General features: G+C 38.8%; 1 protein-coding gene across 2 annotated transcripts in view; it reads left to right on the plus strand.

The window, feature by feature from the left end:
* Positions 1-3,161: 3,161 nt before the first annotated feature.
* LOC106922992 (pleckstrin homology domain-containing family A member 7-like) overlaps positions 3,162-21,503 on the plus strand; it is a 140,449-nt gene continuing 122,107 nt past the window's right edge. Inside the window, exons 1-3 of one of the 2 annotated variants that reach the window (XM_088006550.1) lie at positions 3,162-3,810; positions 3,953-4,029; positions 4,166-4,223. In XM_088006550.1, coding sequence (XP_087862676.1) covers positions 3,728-3,810; positions 3,953-4,029; positions 4,166-4,223 — 218 coding nt within the window. In that variant the 5' untranslated portion in view covers positions 3,162-3,727. The remainder of the gene's footprint in view (positions 3,811-3,952; positions 4,030-4,165; positions 4,224-21,503) is intronic. The other variant, XM_088006551.1, reaches the window with a different exon arrangement.

Raw genomic sequence — 21,503 nt, forward strand, 5'->3', positions numbered from 1 at the left:
TCAGTTTCCACATTTTGGACCAAGACATGTTCATATTTGGTGACAGAACCGGTCTCCCTCCTCATCTATTATCACTTATAGTTGTTTAAACAGATGAAAGTGGCACCTTCAAGCATCTGGAAATTGTTCCCAAGATTGAACCAGACCTGTGTGCAGCTCCACACTATACTTCCTGATTTGACTTCAAACAGAGATATAACAAAATCAGATGTATGTTTCTTTTCACTTGTTGTATGTCAATTTCTGGTTGCACCATCACCTTGCCTTCTGTTTCCTGAATGTTTGACCTTGAACTTGAAAGCTGCCAAGCATCCGTCAAGTCACAGAATCACCTGTTCCAGCTCGCAGATCCCATCCAGCCTCCTCCATAATCATGTGCCCAGCAGGTCATGCCCGGTAGACCTTTAATGGAGTCACACCAGAGGCTTCCTTCCTGGGTGACTGTGCCGCCTCATCTGGCTCCTCTCAACATGGCCGAGCAGCAGGCCTCCTCTGAGCTCCTCCTGGATTTCCCAAACGTCTCCTGTTGCTCTGCAGAGTAAACCGAAAGACAGATAATTAAGTATAAATGAGAGCACAGATATATATTTAAAGTTTCAAATTCAAAAAACGAATTCATTAATCCAAAAGGGCAATTATGGTAATAACAACTAGAATCTTTTTGAAGAAATTTAGGCTCCATTCACACGGCAGGCAAATGCGACCCAGATTTTGATTTTATTTTTTATGTTTTTCCCAAATGTGACTCGTATAGGGACAAATATCCACGACTTTTTCACTGCAGTCTGAGCGACCCAGTTCAGATCTTTTCACCCCCCTCAGCCCCTTTTCAAAAAAAAAAAAAGTTCATAAGACTCATTTTGAAAGTTCATAGTGGTTGTAAGAGCAGATTATGAATGAACCTATTTGTGGATGGGTTTTGGGTCACATGGGTCATCAGCAGTCTATTTGATAGGAACCTTTGTTGGTGAAGACAGGTGTTCCACCCGAAAGGGGGAAACAGTTTTATGAACGCTGAACGCTAGAAGCTGTCAACAGGTGTTTTGATGGATCAATCGTTGTAAAAGCGCTGAGCCCAGTTCCACAGTCATCGCCCGTGTGTGGAAATATACACATCTTTGGGGCTGTTTATTAATAATGGACCGATTTGGATGTTTGTTTACTTCCCAGCAAAAACCGGGAGAAATAAATACTGCATGTAGAAGGCTGTGCTGTTTAAAAATATGAAGCAATTTCATGTTTACATTAATATTTAGGGCTCAGGAAGAGCTGGAAACATGAACAGGAAGTGGATGAAGAAAACATCCATATCAAACGTTTCATCACTTTAGGCAAATTGTGGAACATTATAACCATGTTTTTCTTGCGTTATGAGCAGGAGTTACATTTTGAGTTGTTGGAGAATTAACTTTTTTTATATACATAAACAACGATACTGTGGTTTTATACAGCAGAGAATTTCTCAGAATGAACTTTCTGCTTGTAGCTGAAGATAAACTTCCTTCCTTTTCCTCTGCAGTCATTTTGTAGCATTAAAAAGTTTTTGCACTCACATCTCTCTTTCTCTTCCAGAAATCTCGAGGACTGACCTTTGTGTTCTTAGTAGGGCTGCTTTGGGAGAAGCTAAAAGCATATTTAATTTCGTTTTCCATCATGTGGCGCTTTTACTGGCCCGCGCTTTGTTTTATGACGTGAAGTCTATGAGGGCTGCCTCTGGAACAGCTGAATTACAACAAGGCACCTTCACCTCTGAGGTCTAAGCAAAGTTTCCAACGGGCTGCCGTGAACGAGACCCTGCTTGTGTGCAGAGAATTTAAAATGCAACAAGGTTTTACGTTTTCAAAGCGGGGCTTTGATCTCGCTGATCAGCCGTTTACCCTTTAAGTGAGCTGAACTCCCAACTGGCTATTACTCAAAAAAAGAAAAAAAAAAAAAAGGTGAAAATTGGCACTTTTTTAAATTTCATTTTACAGATTACGCCTGAGAATAACACTCAAAGGACGGACCTCTCTCTCCTTTAATCCTGTGTCTGTGATGCAACTAATGGCCCACAAAACCACTGGAACGATAAAAACGATCAGATGGACTGCTGCAGAAATTATTCAAATCACAAGTTACGGTTTAAAATGGCTAAAACTTTCAATCATACTGTTCTTATGTGAAAATTTGGGGGTTTTACACCCTGTGTATTGTTGAAAACTACTGATCAGCTGGCTGAAAGAAGGTGCATCACACATTTGCTCTACATATAAGAGAAATAGCTTAAAATATTGCTGGTGATCTGATAGCCATAGAAAACATGGATATTTATAGTGTGGAAACTAAAGGAGCCCATTCACTACACCTGCCAAGGAAGCACAGTTTTAAAGGGGCAGTATTATCTGTTTTCCAGGCACATGGTGCCATTTTATAGAACAATCAAATAACGATGTTACCTTCAGTTGATGTAAAAATGCTGCATATGTCAAATGTGATTTAAAATAATTGTTACTTCGTAAATTAATTGTCTTGAAATTCAGCCTCTGTCTCTTTAAGAAACTCCGCCTTCTGGAAGTCATCACAGCATTACTCCTCTACTAACCCTCTGACAATGTTTTACAGAGAAGCAGCTCGTAAAATGAGCTCAGCTGAAGCACAGTTAAATCAGGTGTTTGCTAATTGATGCTGGCTAGTCTGAAGGAGCTGAGTGGGGGAGTCGTGAAGGAGGGCTGCTCTGTGATGGTGGAAGCTTGGAAGCTTCAGTTCCAAGGAGGAGCTTTGTTCTCTATGGCAGGGCTAGGTCCATCCAGGCATTTCCCTCAGCTGAATGGTTGCCACGGGATATTAAAGGATTTTTCAAAACATGCATGAAAGAGTAAAGGCAAACACAAACAGGAGATAACATGATAGTATGATGTAAATTCAGAAAAATTGATTTTACATAATACTGCCCCTTTAAATCTTCAAATGGAAAGCAGAGCAAGCAGCTGACCAAGCTAGCTACTTGATCCCAAAATTAGCAAACTGCTATGAGCTTATCATACTGACAGTATAATTATCCATATTATCCATGTAAATCAAGTGTACTATAGTGAGAAATATATTAGGTGGGTGTTTAGTCCAGCAGAACCATAAAGATACATCAAAAACAAAATGACAATAAATCTTACAGACAAGTTTATTGTCTTCTAAAAGAAATATTATGTTATATTGGCAGCACTGAGAAACTGACAAGATCTATCTATCTATCTATCTATCTATCTATCTATCTATCTATCTATCTATCTATCTATCTATCTATCTATCTCTCTATATATATATATGTGTGTGTGTGTGTGTGTGTGTGTGTGTGTAAAACTATGGAAAACTGTGTCAAAGAAAATATACAATTATGTCAATTCTGTGAAATGTATTGCATCTGTCTGGTTGTAAAAAAAAAAAAATTGGTCAATTGAAACAGAAAAAATATCAGCAACCTAAACAGAAGTTAATCTCCTTTTAATAACAATAGTTGTTATTACATGCAGTGTGGTGAAAGCTGCCTTATTCCTATTCTGATACATTGCATAAACCTGTTGTGTGCAAAGCAGACACGGTCGGGGTCTCTGAGCATGTTCAGACTTCGATTGTCGGATGTACGGAAGTGAGATGAGTCCCTGAAGGCAGCGCCAGCTCCACCAGTGATCATTGAGCTCCCGAGAGACTCCATGGAGAGGGACTGAGATGAAATAGGACTTGCGGACGGATCATGGCGGCGGCTCTCGGACGGGACACCTTACCCGAACACTGGTCCTACGGTGTCTGCAGGGACGGAAGGGTTTTCTTCATCAAGTAAGTGTCAGCGTGAGGAATTTCCGACGCCGTCGGTCCCGGTTCGACGGGAGTTGCCGGGGTGTATCTTCCCCACCAGCCCCCCTTCCCCTGCTCCGGCGGTGTAACAGGTGTTTTTCTCTACTCTCTGCCCGTGCTGCAGCGATGAGACGCGGAACACCACCTGGCTCCATCCCCGCTCCGGTGAACCTGTAAACTCCGGACACATGATCCGCTCAGGTAGCTAGCTTAGCCGGCTGGGCAAAAATACTTTCACCTGTTACCTTTATGATCATACTGTTTACTTTTCTACTGCTCACTTAAGTGTCAAACTTTCAACTACAAGTCGTTTTTTTCTTTTTTTTTCTTTCTTCAGACTTGCCACCGGGATGGGAGGAAGGCTTTACGGACGAAGGAGCCAGTTACTTCATAAAGTAAGGACCCTAAATACACTGCTGCTGCTTTTCTCCTTGCTGTATTCAGCTGTGTTTTGAAGTTACGGTACAGCTTAACATGGCTGCTGCCTCTAAATCCCGCTCCGAGCAGAGGGAATTACCGCAGAGCCAGTGTGGGTCAGAAAGAGGTGTGTCTGGGTCCAACCTGCCGCGCACCGTCTGCTGACCGTCTGCAGGAAATGCTGAGCAGGTCTGTTTATGACTCACGCGCTGCTGTCTGGATACTGGAATGTAACGAAGAGTTTCTTACAGTTATTTTTGTCGAGTATTGTCGAAAATTTACACACACGTCCTATTTGTGAGCTTATAGGGAAGTTTTTAGAGGAAAGGATATTTAATTAACAGGTTAATGGTCAAATCTTTGCCTTTCTGTGTGTTATGTTGTGCTATTTGGTGGAACTGTTGCTTCCGGCTTTGACTCTCGACCTGGACGTTTTCTTCATAAAGTCTTCATATGTGTGTTGGTTCTCTTAAAGTTCTCCCAAAGTCCAAAAGCATCACTGTTAATTGGTTACTCAGTGTAGGTGAGTGTGTGCATGGCTGGCTGTTTGATGTTGTGATAGAGTGGGGGCTTGTCCAGGGTGTACCATTACCTCTGAAACCAGGTATGAAGACAAGCTTTATCCCCCCTGCAGCCCTGCACATGATCAGTTTAAAAATTAAAAATCTTTACTTATTATATTAACATTTACATGCTTAATTGATTCAATTTACTCTCACTGTAAAATGTAGAACTAAATTACGATTCCCTAGCGGCACATTAAACAGGATATATAGGATTTCATAAAATATGTCATGATTATTTTATGCTAAAAAGACTTAAATAAAATACAAATTTATATTGAACAGCCAACAATGTACCTTACATTGAAGCATCAGTTCTTCAAGGCCATTGTCCTTGCAGCACCCAGACAGAAGCTGAATTTAAATCTGGATGTACAAGTTTTTGAGGACTTGAGACTCCTCCCAGAGGGCAGCAAAGTGAAGAGAAAGTATCCTGGTTGTGACAAGTGTTCTCATTATGTAGCTGCACGCCCCAGGCACTGCATCCTGTACATGTTTAGCAGTGAGTCTAGTTTTTAATGATTTTCTGTGGTACTTTGATGACCTCTGTTGGGTCATCTTGTCAGCTGCCAGACAGAAACAGCTGGTACGATGTCTCCAGTCTTTCAGGATCTGATAGAAATAATCTCATTGATTATTGTTTTTTTTTTGCCACGTTAGTCATGTTTGGAGTCCATTTTCCAGAAATTTTGAGGACATTTTTTTTTTTACTGAATCACTACTGACATGGGGAGCGTGGTATTTATTTTGTCTCATGAAGACCATGATCGTCTCCTTGGTTTTGGAGATGCTAAGCGCCCTGTTATTTGTAGAGCCTCAAGATGGCAGAGCCTCATCTTGAGCCTCTCCCATACTTCTGCCGAAGCTAAACAGTTGACGCATAAATCGGTAAATGAAACAAAAACAACTTTACAATTTCCATTCAGCAGTTTTTCTTCACCATTTGACAATCTTTGATGGTATTTTATGAAGAATTGTACAAATGTACTTGTCTTCATTGTTGCCTGCGGATACAAAAACCAGATAGTGGAAACAGAGTATCTGAGCGCATTTCTACATAAAACACACCTACAAACATCTGACCAGTCACACAACACCCGCAGAGAGGAAGGATGCCTCTCTGCGAACAAGATGACGCAGTTTCTGTCGTACGACTACGTCAATGTGAGTCGATTTTGACGCTTCAAATGAGGAGTGAAGCCATAGTTGTGTTATCCCAAAATTTGATGGTGTTTGTGCTTGGTGGTGTGTGTGTGTGTGTGTGCGTGTGTGTGTGTGTGTGTGTGTGTGTGTGTGTGTGTGTGTGTGTGTGTGTGCGCGTGTGTGTGAAAATCGTAAAAGATGGATTGCGGCTGTGGGGAGGCCTCAGATGTGGCTATCACAGATCGTGGTCCGATGACCTTTGCGGCATGTCTTCCCTCTCTCTCACAGCCTGTTAAATACTCTGAGTGAGGACTGAGCACACAGCCTTGGGGAACACCATACCTGCATTTTAACTAGACCTCCTTTATTTAAAGCGTGTTTTGTTGGCATGTGCAGATTTATACCCTGATCTCTCATCTGGGTATACACACTTATATTACACACATATAAGTGAGTGATTACACAATCACTTATATGATTGTGTAAAATGCCAGATTATTATTATTTTCACGTATATTTCATGTACGAGAAATCTGAAAGGTACTAAAATTTCCTGGTTGGTGAAAGAGATTCTTTTTTCTTTGTAAAATTCTCATCTGATGATTATGGGTGTATTTTATATATCATCAGTGTAACTTCTCAAAAGAGTTGCGTATTTATGTAAAGTGGAGAAACGTTCTAAATAGCTTGAATATTTGATTGATTAGCATTTGAACTTGAAGCTTTGGGCTTTAAGTGGACCACCTGGGATTTCACTATAGCCTTCCACTGAAAAATAATTCAAGCAAACTTCAGACTTTGACAAGATGAAAAAAAGAAGAAAGAAGAAACAGGTTTTTTTAGATAAAAAAGGGGAATTTTCCATCCATGCTCTGTTTAATTCAGGATAAACATTTAGAAAATACACAGAAGAAGGAAACAGATAAAACTTAAAAGTTTGGTCAACGAAAAATGATTCTGTTATTAAGTTTTCCTACCGTCTCTCTCTTTCTCTCAGAACCCGACAAAATGAACAATTTGTATCTTTTTATATAATTGAATAAAACAAAATAACATGATAATCTCTTGAACACCAACTTTCTCTGACCTTTTTCTAATCTTGGACACCACACAGAGTTCAACTACTGCTCTGCTTTCGCTGGAATACTTTGTTACAAAGTCCTCAGCTAGCATGCTAGCATGTGTAGCATGCGTATCTGATTTGTGCTGAAAAGTCTCCAGAGTTGGCTTTCCCAACGGTTCCCTCACGCCTGCTGCTTTCGCGATTCACAGAGGAAGTTTCTAGTTTCTATTTTAAAACTCCTCGAGTGTGGGACTTTGTCTTTCAGAGTCGAAGCGTATTTAAATCAATCCCATGTTGTGATTTGCCACATTTTTTTTGATAGGCAGATTACTGCTGATTGCAGCATGTCTCCTGTTTTGCATTTGGTGCAGCTGCGAGCAGCAGGCGCTGCAGGGAGGGGGGGAGGGGCTCTCTGCATTTTTACTGATTGACTTGGAATCCCAGAGGATGATCTTATCACACTTTTACTTTCTGAATATGACGTGATAGTGGCTCATTTATCATGCCCCAGTCAAAATAGCCTTTCTTTTTTAAAAAGGATGTTTATTTAAGATGTATGTCTCTAAGCTGCCTAGAGCAGCTTAGAGTCTTTGCTTGTTTGTTCAACTTCAACAAGTGTTTTGCAGTGTTTTTCTGAGCTCAGTTTTGATGGCGTGACGTTAAGGAACTGAAGGGTGTTCGCTGTAACATAATGATTCCTTTTGGCTTCAATGACTAAACCAGGTCAGTTGAAATCAAGTATTTATTTTGTGCCTCAGGCAGGTGAAAAGTGACAAACCTGTTTTAAGTCTCATCGATTATAAAGTCTTAAAATTAGTGGTAACCTGATCCTGATTTTTTTTTTTTTCCCCAGATCCAGAATTGTGTTACCAATACTCAATAAGCTCTGTGTATATTCCTAAAAATGTAGTAAGTTTAAAGGGCCATATGTACAACATGTGGCCCATTAAACTTTAAATGTATTTTATTAAATCTGGTCATTTTACATCACAAACAAAACAATTTGTAGTGCCATGAATTTCTGATGTCCTTTTCTAGAGGATTGTCCATTATCATCTCTCCCATTGATTATAATTAAAGGGGCAGTATCATGTGTTTTTCAGGCACATAGTTCAATTTGATGTAACAATGAAGTAACTGTTACCTTCAGTTGTTATAAATTGCTAAATATGTCAAATGTGACTTAAAAGAAATTTGACTTTGTAATTTATTGACTTGAAATTGGGCCTCTGTCTCTTTAAAAGCTCTTGATCTTTCTGAAGCTCTGCCTTCAGGAAGTCATCACAACATGGCTCCTCTATTAACCCTTTACGTTTTTACTAGTTTCATTGAGAGGGAGCACCTGTAATGAACTCAGCAGATTTGCAGTTCCACCAATTAGTGTTTGCTAATTGCTGCTGGCTAGTCTTAAGGTGCTGAGTGGGGGAGGGCTGCTCTGTGAGGTGGAAGCTTGGAAACTGGAGCTCAACTGGAGCTTTGTCTTCGAAGGCGGGGCTAAGTCCACCCAGGCGTTTTGCACAGCTGAATGGTTGCCATAGAGATTGAAGGATTTCTCAAACATGCATGAAAGTATTAAAGCAACACTCCAGGTCTGTTTTGTAATAACATAACGAGATGTAAAGCTCAAAAATGTTGATTTTACATATAATTACCAAGGATTGTCTCTATGAAGGTTTGAAAGAGGCAAAAGCAAATGAGGTGGATTAGAAGTGCTTGCCAACAACTGATGCTGTCGCCCAGAACCCGTTGCTGCAGAATGTGGTGTCTGATGCTTGGATATTGAGCTGTTGGCATGTCATGACAGCCTTCAGACTGTGACAGCAGCAGCGGCCTTCAGTGAGATTCCTTGCAAGAGTGACTGTTACCGGAGATCCTACCCGCCCGCAGCTTCACCGTCCATAACGAATTTACTTTGATGATATGAGTCACAACATTTAATTTCCCTTTAGGATAAAGTATTTTTGGATCGAATTGAATCGACTGCGGCAAATGAACAAGAAGCAGCCTTGTGCTGTCGAGGCTGCAGTTGTTCGTTTTAAGCAAAGCTCAGACGTCCTCGGAAAAAACAATAAAAAGCAAACTATTAAGGAATTTCACATTTCCTGGCTTCCCCCGACTTCCACCTGTACAGAGGCCTTTTCTGCACGGAACGGAGACTTTTATTTCCTCGTCTTCTCCACCAGGCTGTCCACACATCTAATTGGCTGAAAGACGGCATTTCTCAAACCAAAGTAACAAAGGGAAGTGATCTCATCTTTGAAATCCAATATCCTTTTTCACTTCAAACAGAGACTGTTTATGTAGAGAGCCACGGTTGTGTAACAGCCCTCCAGGGGTCCACCGCTGGAGCCTCTTCTATGCGAAAAATGTTTTTCGGCTTCTTATTACTCCACAAAAGAATAATACACTCCCCACCTCACTCTTTTTGGCTTAGTGCTGTTTCCAGTGGGTTTTAGCCGTCCTCAGAACCTGTTGTTACAACGGGAGCATGTGATTTATGCTATAAGTTAGCATAAATCAATGCTCTATAAATGTTTGTACGTCCTGTAAAGTCCATTTTCAACTAGGTTCCTCATTGTGCCACGCAAGGACAAATACTGACTCTGACAATCGTTCATAACGAGAACCTGGGTGATATGGACTTAGTTTTACTTCTTTTTAGGTAACAGTATGACTGTGTCACAGCAGTTAGAGCCCCACAAACACAAATAATGTTGAAATAATTCCCATTTGTAATGCGCTTCTTTAGGACACCAGTCACATAAAAAAGTGTGGTTTGTAACATTAAAATATATACATATTTACTGATGCTTTTATTGAACAGTCGAGACAATAAGGAGAATTTTAGGGGAGGTGTTTAAACATTACTGATAGGTATTTATTGTGACAAAGATAAATCAAAATTCTTATCATGATAAGAAATCTATCCCGATAAATGATAAACGGTACAATATAAAAAATGCCCACGCCTACTTAAATGTTACTTAATGTTAAATGTTATCAAATCAAAGCAAATTACAAATTACATCCATCTGTACTTTCAGGTTTTTGCGATTCCGCGATCACAGACATTCACTTAAAATCAACAGATCTCTGTATTTTTTCATGCTACAGCATAAGTGCGAACTGCAAATTTAATGAATCCAAAACGTCAGATTTTTATGCTAACTCCCACCTGCAGGTGGCAGTGTTTTTATTATACTAGTGTGTGTTTGATGTGGCGAGTAACAAAAAGTGACATTTACCGTCATACATAGGCAAAAATATTGCAAGACTCCTTGCAAACATTTCCAAATTAGCACTACAGAATCTTTGATTTTTATTGTAAAAAAATCCCAAAAGCAATCGTGTAATTCTGGAGGGATTGTTAAATACCGGTTCATTTGAAGAAGAACACATCAAATGGAGAGACGGCAATCATATTCTAACAGTTTGTTAATGGGATTGTACAAATACATTCTGGCACAGCTGACCTTTTGATAGCATTCATGACCTTGACACGGCCCAAGATGAAGACGAGTTTGACTCCGCTGCCCTAAACACTTGCATTCTGATGTTTGCCTGGACTTGCTCTGATGAAGCCCTCCTCTGTTTTCCTTGAGGCCCAGCTTCTGTGAGTTTCTGGCTTCCAACCCTAACAGGTCATTTTCCTTCAAACATGCTTCAAGCGATGCATGTTTACCTTAAAATAAGACCTGCACACATACACACCGAAAGTATGTGTGATTCTCTTTCCCCTTCAAGGGGCTAATAATGGGTCAAACTGGCCCGAACTCGCCGGTGACTCCCAGAGGGGGTGCTGTTGTTGTGAGGAGGTGGAGAGATCAAGTCTGGGGATAAACCTTCAGCAGGAATGTCTGCACTGAGTTTAGCTCTACTGGAGGGAACTGAAAGAAGGCATGAGGTTGGGGGGGATTTCATTATACACACACACGCACGCATGCAGGCACACACACACACACGCACACACACACACACACACACGCACACACACACACACAATGAAACAGAAGAGGGACGGAGCAGGTCTGATGTCAGAGATTCCTGCAGCTAGCCTAGGATAGCTGGCACAGTCCTACAAACCTCATTATCCTCTCCTTCAGCTAATCTGCAGAGGAGTGATAAAACGGTAACACAGCGATTCCACAACTCGGCCCGTGACTCTGCTTAAGGCACTTACTGGCTAACGCTGCTGACCAGATGAGCCTGCATCGCGCTGAATCAAAATAAAAACAGACAAGAGAAAATTACAGGTTCCAGGGGTGCATTTGCTGCTGTAATTTTGTGCAAAATTTAGTAGGTTAACGGGGAGATTTTTTTTTTCATGTACAATAGGGTTGCAGCTAACAATTATTTTAGTAATCGATTATTCTGACGATTAATCAGGTCAAAAATATTGGTGCATTCTGCAGATTTTCTATTTAACCACATAAGTTTATTTTGTAAAATGTTAGAAATGCTTTAAAAATGTAAATAAACACATAAAATCTCTCTCTCACTGTTTATTCAATGTCACATGCTGTTTTTATTTTAATTATGTAAAGCACTTTGAAATGCCTTGCTGCTGAAATGTGCTATACAGATCAAATTTGATTTTGACTTTTTGATTTTTGATAATACAATTCCTTCTTTTAAATGTGAAAATAAAATAATGTGTTGCCTAAAATGCAATAACACGGCATAAGTCTAAAGAACTTAAGGAGTTTTGGCTGAAACACATTCTAATGCAAGATGTCAATATATTTCTGTATAGCTTTGGCTTAATTGCTGCTCTGAATATGTTTCCAGGAAATTACCTTTTTGAGTCTTTGTTTTCCTGTTAACAATTAATGGGTTACTAAATTATTTGACTATTATGTCAATACTCAATTAATCTGATTAATCATTTTGTTCCTAACATACAGACATTGTGAGAAAAACATAATGCATTGAGAATCAGTTATGTAAAAAGAGGAATTACTACAGTAACTACAGCTTGTAAAATAAAACTAAATTTATGACAGAATTTTAGAAGTTTTATTACTCTTGTTTAATAAAGTAATATAGGAGTAGAAATAGGACAGCTGGAGATTCTCACGGTGTGATAACCTGAAATAAAATGTACCACGGTATGATAGTAGTATTAGAAAGATTTAAAACAGAAGTGCAGACATTTAGAGGTATTTTTTTACTGAACTGAATGTTTTTGCTGTGACGATTCCTTGCTGCTCACATCGAGCGGTAGACCTGAGAAAGACCAGCCTCGTATATATCTGTTCTTCTGTCCAATGATTTTCCAACCTTTGTATTAGGAGAAAGTCCTGCTCAACAAAGAGCTACATATTGAGTATTAATAATTAAAACGTACCAGCGCTGCCTATGTCTGGGACTCCTGTTTGTTTTCTGCAGTATTTTAGTTTTTTCTGCTGTCCTCTCTAATTTCTGGTGAACTCTGTGGCTGCTCCATTATTTTATACCAACTTTAAGCCTCGGCTCACAACAGACCAACATCTTCCTATCGGTTTGTCTGAAGTTTACATCTCTATAGTCTTTCATTTGTCAAATTCCTCTGATTCTGCTCTCTGGATGAACTCGGCACGTTCTAAACAGGCTCACGCATTTGACAATAAGCCAGACTTTATCCTAACATCAACATGACATGACCACCTGGGCCGTCTCTATGGCAACCCGACAGAAAAAAATGGTTCGTAAATAGTAGGGATTAACCAATTAGATTTTTTTCACTTCTAATACGATATCAATATCTGAGGTTTGGTACCGATACAGAAAAACAGTGCTGAATCCTTTTTAACAGAGACATAAGTCTACTGAATTACGAATTTGTCTGATAACTCTGCACAGTACAGCACACTTAAATACACCAGTAGCTTCTCAAGTTTGGTAAAACATGCAAAACCCAACTTTAATTTGTTCAGTCAGCGCAGTTAGCAGGATAACAGCCAATGTAAATTAAATATTAAAGAAACTGACAAAAACAGATTGACTGCGTTGGTCAAACATGTAAAAATAAATTAACAAACCTTCTTTCAAATGGTTCAGAAAGAGCAATTAGAAAATCTAAATATAATGTAAAATTAATAATAAAGCATCAATCAGAGCATGAAACGTAGAATTGGACTGGATAGATCTGACCTTATGGGTAGAGCTCATTGTCACGATACCAGATCTATTTTTTTTTTTTTAATGTTGGGACAGATACTAATATTAATATTGCCTCAGTGCATCTTTACTAAACAGTATAAAAGAAAATAAAGTACATGTTCAAAACGATGTTTTGAACATCGTTTTGAACGATGTTCAAAACATGAACATCGTTCATGTTTTGACATAACATGAACGATAAGACCAGATGATGAATTTACTGATACTAATTGAAGATTTTGAAGCGGCCTAGTCAAAGTCTGGGCTGAAATCTCAATAAGAAGCTTGAAAATCCATCCAGTGTGGCTGAAATAAACAGTTCTGCAGAGAAGAGCGGACCACAGTTCCTCCATTTGTATCGATTTGTGACACATGACGGCATTCAATGCGTTCTTAAAATCACAGCTCATGCTGTTTGAGCTCCAGAGAGGTCGGCACAGCATGTGAAGACAGAGTCATCACTGTCTCTGCTCATTTTGATGCTGCCAGCTTCATTATCATCATTAGCCAACCAACAAATGAATTGATGTTTCATAAATATTAATTTCTGCGCTCCTTGGAGCCATTTCTTTTCTTTCTTTTTTTTGTTTTTGTTTTTTGCCACTGCGTGTGTCGCAATTAACATATAATTGAGGAATTAAAGTTATTTTTGAAATCTGTGACCATATCTGTGTAATCATAATCCTCATCCATCTGAAAACAGCTGCAGAAATGTCACTTTTTAATCATGTTTTCCTACATTTCATTGAGCTCATTAGAGAATCTGTTGTTATGACAAAGCAAATCTGTCATTCATAATAAATGATCATCTGTTATTCCACCTGGAACTTATGACATTTATTTGATCATTTTTGTCACATGTAGAGTATATCTTTTATGTCAAAGACATGAAAAAATGTTGGATTTTTGACACATTTGAAAAACATACATCAGTGGCTGTAACCACTTCATCCTACAGTAAATTCTGCATATTAATACAAAAAAAGGAAAGGTTTCTATACCGTATAAACACCGTAAATGAACGGTTTGTGTGACCTTTTCAGGACGACAGCTTTGGTTAGGACCTGCGGCTGCGGTTGCGCTGAATCTCCCAGGTACATGTTCATGCACCTAATTAGGCTGGTATTGATGGGCAATCACTTGTTTGAGGCAAATGGATTAGACTGCAAAAAATGTAGGTAGGGACTGCAGAATACAGAGAAGCTAAAGATGTTTTGTGAAATTCAACGTAAAAATCCACACATTTCCAGCAGCAAAATCAACAGAAACCAGCAACTGTAGAAACAATCATAAAATTTGAAGACGGCTATCGTTTAAAAGAAACACAGAATGTGAGTTTTGATGAGTCACATTCAGTAATTATGATGTTGCTGGAAAGTTCATTTATTTCAGTGACTTAATTTACTAAATGAAACACACACATTATTGAGACTTAAGCAGTCTTCAAATGTTTGATTTGATTTAATAATTTTCTTTGTATAAGTAGATTGGGAGGAAAGGCGAATGATGAAAATATTTTAGGTTTTCAGACTTAATTCACAATTCCATGATTTGAAAGGTAAAATTTGGAATTCAAGATTTTTTTTTCAGCAATAGTGTTGTTTTGTCTTTGATTTCATACATCAGGACTAGGATTTTAGTTCAATTCATTAATCGTTTTCATTTTCCAGGTACTGACAGAATAATAAAAAGTCACTTTATTCACTTTTTGGGCCTCTAGAACCTCTTAGATTATTAACCTGCTGTTCTTAAACTGGTTCCAGTTGACATGCGATTCTTATCCGACTTTTTGAAGGCACTCTGGATGGCCCAATTTACTCAAAAAAAAAAAAAAAGTATTTGTTCTACGTCCATTTGTGGAACAACTCAAAATTTCGATTTAAAAATCAAAATTTGAACGATTTTCAAATCGTCTGTCGTCTCAACAGTCATGTTGCATTTTATCCAACGTTTACAGCGACGTGAGACGTGCGTCATAATTCTGCACCAGAAGAAGCTTTTTATGATCTTGTAGCAACTTTTCATCCTGATTTTAATGTTGTTGGCTCCAATTGCTCAACAACTTTAAAATCAACCGATAGACGACGGCGTCCGTTATTACTCCCTTAAACAATGGGCTGCTGTGTGACGTCTATGTTTGCATGAACTGTTTCATACGGAAGTCTACTTGTGGTCACATTTTGTTAGTAGTGCGAACGACTGCAGCCTAAGAAAACCCAAAGTCAGATTTCAGTAAAACCTGAGCATTGAGAAATGCTGTGTGAACGTAGATAGATTTATTTGCCTCATATATTAGAGAGAGACACTGAATAATTCAATGTCTCACAGTTTCACAGGGTTCCTGCCAGAGAACTGGAATTGGCCGCAGAGTGATTTGAGCACTGCCTGACTGGCAGAATAAGCACAATGATAGTATCATGAAGCCGTGACAAAGAGGCTTATCTCAAAGCAGCTTACAATAATGTCAGGAGTGTGGCCTTCCAAGACCTAAACCCTCCAAAGCCCCGTGTTGTACCAGGCCGAAGATCCCATCAGCTCCAGAGTAATTGTCCTCCGGAAAACACTGACATTATTAAACCTTGAAAAACTTTTTCTTTTCTTTTTTTTTTTTTTGCTGAGCGAGCCGACTTCCTACGCAACAACCTGTGATGTCACAAACTTGACTCACTCAAAACTGCCAGCATGACAGAAGCAGAGGTGAAGAGAACAGCAGAACGCATCCGCTATGAGGATACACTGATTCTCAAACATTTTACTGTTTCTACATCTCAGCTCTTTTTTTGCTCTGACTCATAGCCTTGAACTATTATATCTGAAACATTTCAGTTATCCAAAAGGTAGAGTGAGGATTTGTGATGACACATGTTGGGACCTTTTAGAGTATTATGCTGGTGACGGATGCAAGCCGGTGGGTGTGATGGCTTTTGTTTTAAGCCTGGGAAGTTTCGTCAGATGCTTAGTCACTAAATGAATACCTGCAGGTGCATTTAGGTAGATTCAGTACAAAAAGTGAAACTCAAATTAAATAGACTCATGACACACAATGTCATTCATGACTCAATGTTTATACCGGTCTATTTGTTAGCATATTTAAAATTATACCAATGTACACCCAGTACATGGTCTGGGCCAGGCCTGTGAGATAGTCTGAAAATTAACCAACACTGAAATTTATGACGATGTCCGCCGCCATTTTGCCCTGTTGCTTAGTGTCAGTGAGCTGCGTAACGTAGCTTCCTTCATGTGCGTCACAGCCAAACATTAGCAATTGGGTAAAATCAGAGCCAATCATTTCAAGAATCAATGCCCCCTGCAAGCAATCATTTCTCAATATCTGAGGGTTCGTCTGGAGCAAGGCGCAGAACTAAAGGCTGTCTTTGACCAGGCTAGGCTTTAAGGGGCTATAGCTCACTGAGTAGAGCAATGTGCTCTGAAACTGGAGCACATTGGTTCAATTCCTGGTCAAGCCAGGTCTTTCATTTCATTTTGCTGTGGGATCAGTAAAGTCATTTAGAATTTCATTTCTCCACCAAAATGAGTCAGCACAGTGAAGTAGCTCACTGAGTAGCATAACGCACTCTGAAACCTGGGAGTGCAGGGTTGCATCCTAGTCATGCCTGATGTTTTTGTTTTTTCATTTCCCTGTGGGATCAATAAAGTATTTTTGAATTTGATTTCACTGTTGGCATAAGTAGCTGAAGTACAAAAGCTCACTGAGTAGGGCAACATGCTCAGTAACCTGAGAGTTCAGATTCAAATCCTGGTTGAACCACTTATCAAAGCCCATGTGAAGTGATGTCTGGGCAGGTAGGGCGATGCAATGGGGGGTACCTGCTGGGTCGGGCAAGGAACCCAATATAACTGCCTGCAGTTCTAGTGTTTTTTTTATTGGTTTAATCCAAGATAAATATCATGTCCATTCCAGTGGTCGTGGGGCCTGAAGGGGTTAAAGTTGTGTTGTTTACACATATTTGACCAAGACTGTGAAGCTATAGGTGCATTTAAGTTTTCTGTATTGGTGCAGAGTTATCAAATGAATTTGTAAGTCAGTACATTTATGTCTGTGCTTTAAAAAAAAAGTCAATTCAGCACTATTTTTCAGTATTGGATGGGCATCGGTCGATACTAAACCTCAGATATCGGCATTGGAAGTGAAAAAAGTGGATCGGTGTTATGTTCCCCTTGTTATGTACTGTAACTTTTTATCACTATTTGACAGTAATGAGATCCGCCATGTCCCTGTACATCAGTAACTCTTCTTTGTGAGCTGAAATGAGAAAAAGCATCATCTCGTAGTAGATGACGATTCCTAAAAATAGCATTTTCTAAAAATCCGTCAACCTTGAACAGAAAGTGATGAATTGTATTGGTGTGAAGAACGTGGGGTTGGTTTGTGCCTGTCTTCTGACGCTCTTTGTTCTTTAAGCAAAAAGGAAGGCTTTGTTTAGCTGTGGAGCCGCGGCTAAAGCAACGAACCAACAGTTTCCTGGCAGGCAGATAAAGGCTGCAAGAGACAGCTTTGTCAACAACAGCTTTTTTTGTTGCTTCGCCGGTTTGAAGGTGTGAGCTAGTTTTCTTTTCTGTATTTTCTTTCTGAACAGCAGGAAAGTTAAAGATTATTGCTTGGAAATGTCAGCCCAAGGACAATGGCTAAATCTGCTGCTTTTTGCGCTTGATTTGCTTGCTTGATGGCACTCCTTCCAGAAGTTTCACCACAAAATGAGTTTCTCTTGCAAAACATTCTAGGAATTTTTTTATTAGTTTCGTTTTTCTAATTTATTTATTTTGTTAGTATTTGATTGTCTATTAAACATTGCCAAAAGGTCAATATGATCCTGACCTCAGTTCCTGGTTTTAGTTCATTTATGGGAATAACAATGAATAAGAAATATTTTAGGAATTTCCAACATTCTTTGGGGCAGTATCTGCATCCAGTAGTTAGTGAGCTGAAGGTTTTCTTGCAGAAGAATCTTGTACACTAAGGTGCTCATATTCTGTTGAACCACTTGGAGATGTTGACTTCTTTCCTATATATAATATGGCAAAACAACATATTGAAAAGTTACCTACTTAATGTTAATTTACCAGTTTCACAAATCCAAATAACAAGACATCACGTGGGATTTCTCAAGGCTCCGTTCTCGGTCTAATTTAATTCAATATTTACATAACCTCCCCAGATAAGATTTTGCAGAATTACAACATTCACTGCAATTTTTATGTTTATGAGATTTATTTCTTGTTTTGCTACTTAAAGGAACAGAGAAGCAATTGATTTTAAATCCACGTGCCATTGTCGATTCAGACCAGAATTTTACTTAAATCAGATTACTAAATCTAAAACTAGTTCTTTTTAGTTATTGCCTGAAAAAATGTTTCCTGTCTAAATGGGACACAGAAAAACTACCTTGTTTCCATTTCTGATTGTTGAGTCTGATTCTTTTAATCAGATTTTCTATGCCAATCCTTTTTTACCTCAAATTTTCCATTTTTCTTTTTCTTATTATGCAATACCAAACATTTTACTGTTATTTTTTTTACTACAGTTTATGTTTTTAAAGTGATGCTCTTATTTCTGTTCTTTTATTTTTCTTGCTAACTACTTTGAATTGGTTCTGTCTGGCATCAATCTGAGCTGCAGCCGCCTTATGGAAGGACAGGAATTAAATATGGTAATTAAAACTTCACAATGAAACCTTTGACAAGTAAAATGAACCCAGATAAAGTGATGCACAACATTTTATATAGTTTTTTGAGTATTTTTATGTGTAATGCCAATAATTGTCTACATTTTGTAGGTTTATCTGAAGCATGTTTCACACTGAGGAAGAAATAATTAAGAAAACGCGGTAAAATAAAATGAAATATCAAGGCACAGTTTCTATCTCTCTGTGATTAACAAATATTAAACTTGTCGCGCGGCTTTTTCGCCCACTGTCGCCATTAATTCTGAATGAAGCTGCTGGCACTTTAATATAAAACTTGATAATATATGATTTATTCAGTGTCATCACTTTTATGGCTAGAAGAAGGCATGAATGTTATATATCCCCACGTCTAAAAATGGACTTTATTCCCAAGCCGACCATTATTTTTTGATTGAGGAGTTTCATAAGATTTGAGACTTGATCAGGGTGACGTGGGGTCAGCTCGGTGAATCTGATTGGTCCAACCGAGAATGGACAAGAAGGACAGAATATCTAATATCTGACTGTGTTTACTAAGACTTTATAGAAAAAGTAGGATTAAGAATTGAAGGTCTGAGGTTAAGCTGCAGGAAGGAAGTTCAGTGCAGGTGAGATGAGACCAGAGCAGAACAGAGAGTCCTACTTTCCCCATGACTCACTGGATTCATTCAGAAAACCCACAGAGAGTTAGTCAGCTCCTCCGCTGATCAACTGCTCTGTGGATTCATGTTTGTGTGTTATGAAGAAACAAAACACACATATACACCCACACACGAATCTGGAAGGTAAACCTCCTCAGTAAAGCTTACAAATTAAATTGAATAGCAGATGTCTGCAACTTTTTCTTTTTGTGCAATATTAAATTAACCATAAAGGTAAATATCAATATATTTTTTTTAAAATGCACCGATCAGAGTTTTGTGACAGATTTCCAATCTCTGGATACCAATTTAGGACCAATTTTAATTATTCTTATACTGAAAATGTTAATTTCTTTAACATTTTTGGAGTGAACTGTCATTTATTATATGTATTGGAAGTAGACATTATATTTATAGTTGTTGTGAAACAGGATTTTCCTCATATTTCATAATTAAGGCAAAGAAAAGTACAATGTTCCCATTATTACCACTCTATCTGTACTGTAAAACACTGTATGGAGCTGTATTTGCATTTTTGCAAAGGTGAAAGTTGGGCTTATGTCTTCTTCTGTGGTTTTCATATTGTTTCCTTGAGTTGTTCTTAGTGCAGCGCCACCACAGGCCAAGAGGGGGTAGGCTTTTCAAAGGGTTTGGTTCACTTTCACACAGTGAAAGTGTGAAAGCGTGAAAGCGAATCTCACCAGCTGAAAATGTAACTTTGCTTCCCTATAGAGCCAAGTCTACTGGTCTATCAGTAGGATCATGGGCAAGTTTCCATTCACGATTCTGCTCATTTAAAGGACAGTTAACATTAATCAGTAACATACCAGCCATAAAAGCTGTTAGCACCATTAATGAAAACACTGGATAAATCTAGTGATAAAGTATCATGGTTCTGGGATTAGCTTAGCTTGTTTGTATCCATTGGTGTTTCATTTTAGTCCTGGCTGGGTTCTTCTTAGCTAGCATAGTGGAGTTATAAATGAGTAAGGAAAAGAGGGGTGGGTGTTCACACATATAGACTTTTCTTTGTACCGGTTTGGCCACATTTTGTTTTAATAACATAATTAGCAGCTAACGCTAACTCGTTTTGTCGCTTGTACTAGTCTTGCCTCAGGCAGTAAGGGGTGTGTACCCTGGTCATTCAGGAATTGCATGCATATCTTTTTCTTTGAATCAGTCCTGTCTGGTTACTTTGGGTGGATCAAAGTGACAGGAGCAGAAGATGTGCTTAAGTTGAGGAAGAGTGACATCTAATTATAACTTCTGACAGAACATGATGTTGAGGTATATTTGAGCTATGCTTGTCCCTTGTGACATCCTGCTGCCTTTTCAGGGAGTCTGAAGACAGAAAACTAGTTTAGTTTAGAGTACAGACTAAAGATCAAAATTCTATTTTCAGTGAGATGACTCCAACCTTGCTGCTGCTTTAGCTGCACAAATATTTTATACATCTCTCTTATAGCGGCTCTTCTTTCCTCGGAGACATATCCTTGAGTTAGCTTTAAATCTTCTATCCTTCATGGTTGGCGGACAAATGGCTTCACATTCTACAGTGACTCCGCTCATGTGGGGCAGTATGTTGTAATAGGTCTGTTTTGTTCGGTCTAATTTCTTCCCTTCGTAGGATTTTGTTCATACTTTTTTTGGTTGAGTCATTGCTTGTTTGGATGTTGTTCCCTCTGGTTTTGGATGCTGTGAAGCTGGAAGAATTCTTACTTTCTTTTTATTAACTTTTGGACAATTGTTTTCATGACAACATGGTTTTGTTTCGCAATTTCAATGGAATTGTTTCATCGGGTAAATATATTTTCCCTCGATTTACCCATGTCCACCTGTTCATAGTTGTTTCTCTTGGTTGCCAACTAAACATCATCAGGTGTGACCAATTGTCGAGAGCAAAAAATTGTATATGATCTTATATGAAACATTAAAACCGCAAACCAAGAATGCACCGTTCCACTCAGTGTAAACACATCACTCCCACCTCAGTGACTGGTTTTAACTGGCTCACTTCAAA

This window comes from Poecilia mexicana, unplaced genomic scaffold, assembly GCF_051168715.1.
Source record: "Poecilia mexicana isolate PSO_F unplaced genomic scaffold, ASM5116871v1 scaffold_6, whole genome shotgun sequence".
In the NCBI taxonomy this organism is placed as follows: domain Eukaryota; kingdom Metazoa; phylum Chordata; class Actinopteri; order Cyprinodontiformes; family Poeciliidae; genus Poecilia; species Poecilia mexicana.